We start from the raw sequence: 7,664 nt of genomic DNA on the forward strand, positions 1-7,664 counted from the left end.
TTTCTCCGATTACAAATGCAGGCATGGTTTTATGTTTACGCGGCGTATTTAAAAAGACGTATAAGTCATTATAATCTGTAATTATGTCCCCACTGGATGCAACAAATGCCTCGTTTGTAATGGGTTATAATGTTTTTGTCTCGTCGCTCCAGCCTGACAGGGCATAACAGTATGGTGAGGGGCGTAACATTTCCGTCACACGCTTGAGGTATTCGGCCAATCACAACGCACTGGATAGCTGGACAATCACAGCACACCTCACTTTTCAGAACGATGAGCTTTGTAAAAATCACGCATTTCAGAAAGGCGGGGCATAGAGGAGAAACAATAATGTACAGTATGTGGAAAATAATGTGTTTTTTGAACCTTAAACCGCATAAACACATTTCATTACACCAAATACACAAAATAATGTTCTTTTTAGCAACATCATATGACCCCTTTAATAACAATTTATATAATTAAATAATAATATTATTTATTTATAATGCAATTTATTACTATCATACAATCAAATGATAAATGTTTAAAATTGGTTGCTGCTTAATATTTTTTTGTGGAAACTGTGATAAATTTGATTTTTCAGGATTATTTGATGAGTAAAGCTTAAAAGAAATAGAAATCTTTTGTAGCATCTTTCTAGCATCTTTACTGTCACTTTCAATCAATTTAATGCATCCTTACTAAATAAAAGTAATTTTCACTTGTATTTGAAACAAGAATATAATACGAGAATATGAAACAAGACAACAGCCATGAGTTAAATATAGTACAGTTGCTTTATTCATAATTTCATCTGACTAGTTGGTTATATTACAGTTTATATGAGTTAAAGTCTAAACAAAACCATCATCAATCCCATGCATCCTGCGCAAAATTCACAGTCAGATCCAAAAAAAAAAGAAAAAGCAGAACGGACACAAACACCGTGATCATCACACACTTTCACATTAGTAGGCATTCAGGTGTAAAAGAGTGGAGCGAGAGGAAGTGCGCTCATGTGGACCGGATGAGGATCTGCGTCGGCCGTACCATCAATCCTTCAGTTTGAAGCAAAGTACAGCAGCTACAGGACGTCCGAGAACACTTTAGTATATTTTTACTGTCGTAAAACACGATGCACTGCCACAGACCCTCTAAAACACATAAAGACACACACACAGTTAAGGAAAGCAGGAGAGATGGAGAAGCGAAGACATTCCGGGGTGCAGTTTGTCTGTGTCTGTAATCAAATGTAATGGAGTTTCCAGCGGGAGGTGGGCGGGGCTAGAGGGGGCGGTGATTGACAGCTTCACTATCCAATCAGCTTCTGCACAAAAGAATCCAGCTGATCTTCATCTTTGATGCCTACGAACTGGTCGATGATATCGCCGCCGCGCATGGCGATCACTGTGGGAACTGCTGACACCTACAGCACATCACGAACAATCAGCATCCCATAATAACCAGCAGAATCTGTTGAGATTTGCTGTCTGTTTATTTGTTTTTATTTGGTGTCCCAGAATGATGCGAGTAATTGACAGTCAATAATCATGAGTATTTGACTGCTAAAAAGTGATTTTAGTATCATTTAAATGCTATCTTTTATCCTAAATATTCTTTAAGTTTGACTATTTTTTGTGTTTTGCCATTTTTAATTATATTTTTATGTCTATGTATTTTTTATAATAATTCTTTATTAAATTGTTTTGTTTGCTTTAGTTGTAGTTATTTTATTACAAGTTAAACTAAATGAAAATTGTAAATACTGCCATGGCAATTAGCTAAAATAAAACAAGTGTTTGTATATATTTTACTTCAGTTAAAGTTGAGACTGTACTTCAAATAATATATATTTTTAATGGTTTTAGTTAACAACAATAACCCCACTGATAAAATGCTGATATTGACCAACCAGACACTTTTAGGAAATGCAGTGTATTTCTATTATGAATTTTAGCAAGTGAAAGCACAATGGATTTATTTAGATTTGATTTCTTTGGTGACTGAGAGACAGTGGTATATTAGTATCATTCATATCTAATATTATTAATTGTATTAAAGTGTATTAATGTTTGTGTGATTTTTTTTCATTTGTATTATTTATTAATGTCCATAAAGTTTTATAGATTTTTTTAGTGAAGTTTTAGTTTCAGCTATTTTAGTACTTTAAATAAAAATGAGAAAAAAGATTTTACTTGGTTTTATTTTGAGTAGCAAAAATTTGTTTTTTTTTCTGAATAGTTTTAGTTAAGAATAATCCTGCTTAGACATGCATAATATGTCACCGTTTTCATGGTGTTCATCCAAAGCATGTTGTTAAAATTTAGTTAACTGCCAAAGTAACATTTCTAATTTTCATTTCGTTTAAGTTTTTCCATTTCATTACCAAAAGTGTTTTTAATAGTTTTAGTTAAGGGTAACAGCCCTGTGTCGTACCCCGTACTCGATGGCGAGGTCTGTGTGTTCATCGATGTCGACTTTGGCCATGGCGACTCGACCCTTCTGTTTGGCGATGGCCTTTTCCAGCCGCGGGCCGAGGATTTTACAGGGACCGCACCACCTGCAACACAAACACACGGCAGAAATCAGCCGATTCAGTGTCACTGCAGCCACTTCCCAAGAAAATCACTCCAAAGTTAACTTTATACGCCATCACGTATTTCCAAATGAACGTGATGACTGCAGAACTACAGAGGACTACAATCCCACTGCTGTGAACACTGAGCCACAACAATGAGGCTCACAGAAACTGATCTGAGCTCAGCTGACACGATCTCTGAACAAACACAAACCTGTCGGTGAGTCGTCAAACACACACAACGCTCTTTATATAACACAACACCTGCTTCACCGACCATTTTAAAGAAAAGTTTCCCTATAATGTCATGTGGTGTAACCATCCTGTGCACTGTGACTGTGCATGTTAATCGTTAGTTTAACAATGTACAATGTAAAACATTAAAATCTTTTTTTTATTCATAAATATTATGAATTATTCACTTACAAATATCAGTTTTCGATGATGCACCACATGACATTTTACAATCTGAACTAGTGTTGTCAAAAGACCCGGTACTTCGGTAACAATGTAAAACATTAAAATCTTTTTTTTTTTTTAATTCATAAATATTATGAATTATTCACTTACAAATATCAGTTTTCGATGATGCACCACATGACATTTTACAATCTGAACTAGTGTTGTCAAAAGACCCGGTACTTCGGTAACAAGTTGGTACTTTAAAAAGTGAAAACGTTACGGTACTAGGTTTTTTTTAAGTACCGGTGGTACCGAGTACCCGGTCAACCCGGTTCTTGATGCGCTATCCGGAAAGTGCGCAGACGCGCTCTCTTCATAAAAGCACTGAGACATGGCGACCTCAAATTGAGGAAACACATCAAACTAACAAAACACTTTAAAGACCGACACCCGGATCAAATGAAAGAGTTCAAGCAGGTAAGTTTAATTTTCTTCTGTTATGAATATTATTCCATATTTTAATTTGAATGTCGGATTAAAATGAACATCGCCGTTATTAGAGTATAGTTAATTGTTAGCATAAGCGTGGCTAACGCTAATATAATGAGCATTAGGATGAAGTTTCTTTATTAACTATTTAATGCTCCTATAACTTTTATTAGGGTAAAAAAAAAACAGGAGGACGTGATGATATTTACTATTTTTACACACCAGACTCATCCAGAGTGAGCAAAAGGGCTGGCAAAATCACTCTGGACCCCTCACATCCAGTGCACTTCCTCTTTGAACTGTTGCCATCTGGTCGACGCTACAGAGCTCTGAGCACCAGAACGGCCAGATATACCTGTACATACAACTGTCTATTGTTATATACATGTCCTGTATATACAATTGTCGATTTGTATATTTTTTATTCCTTATTTTACTTGTTCTATTTTTTTTTATTATCTGTGTTTTTTTGTTCTGTCACTGTCATTCTGTTACACTGTGGAAGCTTCTGTCACGAAAACAAATTCCTCGTATGTGTAAACATACCTGGCAATAAAGCTCATTCTGATTCTGATTAGGAAATATTACAAAAGTTATTCTGATATTTACTTGATTTGACAGCTTGAATCACGAGCTGAAGGTGGATTTTTGTCCAATTATACTGAAATAACTTTTGCTTGATAAAAACCTATAAATAAACTATCAATTAGATGACAGATGGCATGTAGTAGAGTTTTGAACACACACATTTTATATAAAACAAAATGAAAACATGTAGCTTGAATAGAAAAAGAATAGAGAAGGCTAGTGTCACAGGCCTTTTTTTTTAAGAAAACAAGCAGAAAACGAATAGAGAGTGCTAGAGTTAGAGGGTCAAATAAAGATGGAACAGATGTGTTTTTAGTCGTTTCTTGAAGATGGCTAAGGACTCAGCTGCTCGGATTGAGTTGGGCAGGTCATTCCACCAGGAAGGAACAGTTAATGAAAAAGTAGTTTTGTGTACGTACTGCGCGTGGAAGTCGATGAGGACGGGCAGCTGGCTGTTGATGACTCTCTCGGTGAAGTCATCGTGGTCCTGCACGTTAAAGGACACGCTCCTGCAGGAGGCCAGCGGGAGGAGGCGCGGGAGTGAGAGGAATGGCTGCGATGCATCCAGACGAGAGGAGAAGGACGAGGAGCACGAGACGCCGGCTGGAAGATGCTGCAAATCTCTGACAGAAACCCCACAAACCCTCCGAACCAGGAGCCTGAACGCCATCTGACACCACAGAGAGACATAATTAACAAATTAAACAGCATTGGCTGTTGATGACTCTCTCGGTGAAGTCATCGTGGTCCTGCACGTTAAAGGACACGCTCCTGCAGGAGGCCAGCGGGAGGAGGCGCGGGAGTGAGAGGAATGGCTGCGATGCATCCAGACGAGAGGAGAAGGACGAGGAGCACGAGACGCCGGCTGGAAGATGCTGCAAATCTCTGACAGAAACCCCACAAACCCTCCGAACCAGGAGCCTGAACGCCATCTGACACCACAGAGAGACATTATTAACATATTAAACAGCATTATCATACTAGACGAGTCTGCTAAAGTCATTTAATGCTCATTTTAATCCGCTTTTGCCTTCTTGTTGTGTAACTGACGCAGTTTGTTTATAATAAATCAGATCCATGCTTGACATGAGCATAGATATCATGCAGTTACTCTCATTTTATAACATTTGCTCCATCAAAACATATCTGCACTTTCCATAATATTAAAGGAATACCTCAATCATAAATAATAATTCCATTTAAATTTATACAGGTAGAGGTCCTGTGCTGTGACAAATGCATTTGTAAAAGTACAAATAATAATAATAATAAGTGAAACTGCATGAATGACAATTGTAAAAGAATTAGGATAGTGTTTAAATCCCTTTTAGATGTATTCTAAATGTATTATTTTACACTATATAAACAATTTCATGCTATTTCTCTTTTATAATTATCGTACATGTATATATAAATGGCGTGTATGATAATATACATATTCTAAATTCTTTTGTAATTATCATACATGAAGTTTTATTATTAGGCTATTATCTTTTATATTTATACGTTTCTTTTACTTATAAACACTCACTCTCTGTATATGCATGCATATATATATATATACACACACACACACACACATTAAAAATATATTTTTTTTTAAAACACAATTTTCTCATAATTCTTTTATAATGATAATACATCTACTTTTTACAAATCTACATGGTGTTTAAAAGTACAACACATTTTGTGGCGCTACTAAACACTACACACTTCGAAGTTGCTGTAAAAGCACATTACTTCATACTGAATCATAATCCACTCCAGCGTGTTTTGCACAAATATAACACAGATTAAAAAAATAAATAAGCAAGTATTATTTAAACGTTATTCAATCTAAAAATCACCGTTTGTAGTCTCAGACACGCTGTTGACAGTCTGACAGACAGAGTCTCTGTAAGAGCCCCTCTCATCATGTGTGTTTATGGTCGTGTCTGTGGTTTTTCATGTTTTATCAGCGGTTGTGTGTAAATCTGTGTGGTTTTAACCTCCACGTGACTTTGAGCTTCTGATGCTTCAAGCGTGCGTTTATGATAAATCTGGCGCGTTTATGAACGCATATGTAACGCGCCACACCGGATTATTTCAGCTTCGATGATGTTTTATATGTTTATGATAGTTATGAGAATACAAATAAACTCTTACCGTGAGCGCTGGAGTCCTCTGGAGTCCACAAGGACCCCTTACGCACTTCCGTTCACGCGGAGTAGCTGCTGCGTCACAGCGTCACGACGCGACGCGGAGACGAACTGCGACTTCACCGCGATTCACTACAACACCATGAATCCTGACAGGCCTGCCTACAGTACATGCAGTACATACAGATGCCGATGTTGTAGATGTAGATGTAGATGTTGTAGATGCAGCTGACTGTATGTTGTTGTGAATGAAATAAAATAAAATAGTGGGCACTTATTGAAATGTTGGACATTAAATTAAAATAAATTTAAAAGAGTAAAAACATTAAGTGGGCACTGACTGCAGTGTTTAGAAAATACAATTAAAAAATGTAATTTATTGGTGCTGGAAATAAAATAAAATATTGTTTCCCATCTAATCAGTTTCCTAATCAAATAAAAAGAGAACAGAAGAGAAATAAATACAAACAAAATAAATTGAAATACAATCATAATAAAATTCAAATAAATAAAAAATCTAGTGGGGGGTTTTTTTTTTTTTTTTTTTTTTTTTTTACATGGTCTCTATTTCCTCTACTCTGTTTCCTAATAAAATAAAATTAGAAAAATAATACAATTACATTTAAATAACAATATAATAAAGAAAACAATATTTTAATTAAAAAAAAAATTCCCCCTCTATATTAGTCTCTATTTCCTATACTCTGTTTCCTGACTGAGACCATGTGGCTGTCAGTCAGGAATCATGATGGCTTTTGAGTGTGTTGGTCAGAGCTTCTGTCCTGCCACTGTTTCGTAATTGATGGACAGACAGATATAAAAAAGAGGTGAGCTGAGTTTCATGATTCTGAAGGGCACAACATGAAAGACTGACAGAGAGAGATTGGTCTTTCAGGACTCCGTGGAAACAGATGCGGAGTGTGTTTGATGAGAGATGAAGCGTCAGACTGTAAGTGGCTCTTCGTGTTGATCTGTGTGTAAATCTCACCTCTTCATCAGGTAGATGTTTGTTTCTCATTCACTTTCTCTTCCTAAACTAATTTCGTTCTCTCTCTTCATCTCATTCTCATCTCTTGTTTTTTCCTCTCTCTTTAGTGTTTCAATATGCTTTATTCTTGTCATCGTTTTTGATATTGCTTCCAAAATAATGCAACTTAAAGTGCATGCTAAGACCACGTTTACTTTGATATAAACCATAGTACTCTATGATTACCATATTTATATGGCATTGTTTTTACATTATACTCAGAGATTCTTTAAAGGATTACCAGCATGGTAATGGCAAAAAAAAAATACAAGACTGATCTTGATCACCCTGTTGGGGTTTATTCTGTTTATGTTTTGTTTCTCCAGGGTCTAACGTGAACAAATCTTTGTCACAATGATTTCTTCACATGCACTGTAAACCCTAATAGTTTTAGAGCGACTCAAATCATTTCAGGAAACACTTTTCTCCAGTTTAATTGAGTAACGGCAAAAACCCCCCC

At 36.1% G+C, this 7,664-nt stretch overlaps 1 protein-coding gene across 1 annotated transcript; it reads right to left on the reverse strand.

Moving 5' to 3' along the window:
• Positions 1-760: 760 nt before the first annotated feature.
• txn2 (thioredoxin 2) lies at positions 761-4,709 on the reverse strand. The gene is made up of 3 exons (XM_016248687.1): positions 4,459-4,709; positions 2,419-2,542; positions 761-1,408 (listed from the first exon to the last, which is right to left on the reverse strand). The coding sequence occupies exons 1-3, from the start codon at positions 4,707-4,709 to the stop codon at positions 1,295-1,297; spliced, it is 489 nt and encodes a 162-aa protein (XP_016104173.1). The 3' UTR covers positions 761-1,294.
• Between the last annotated feature and the right edge of the window lie 2,955 nt (positions 4,710-7,664).

The sequence above is a fragment of the Sinocyclocheilus grahami genome, unplaced genomic scaffold (genome assembly GCF_001515645.1).
Source record: "Sinocyclocheilus grahami isolate Dianchi unplaced genomic scaffold, SAMN03320097.WGS_v1.1 scaffold888.1, whole genome shotgun sequence".
In the NCBI taxonomy this organism is placed as follows: domain Eukaryota; kingdom Metazoa; phylum Chordata; class Actinopteri; order Cypriniformes; family Cyprinidae; genus Sinocyclocheilus; species Sinocyclocheilus grahami.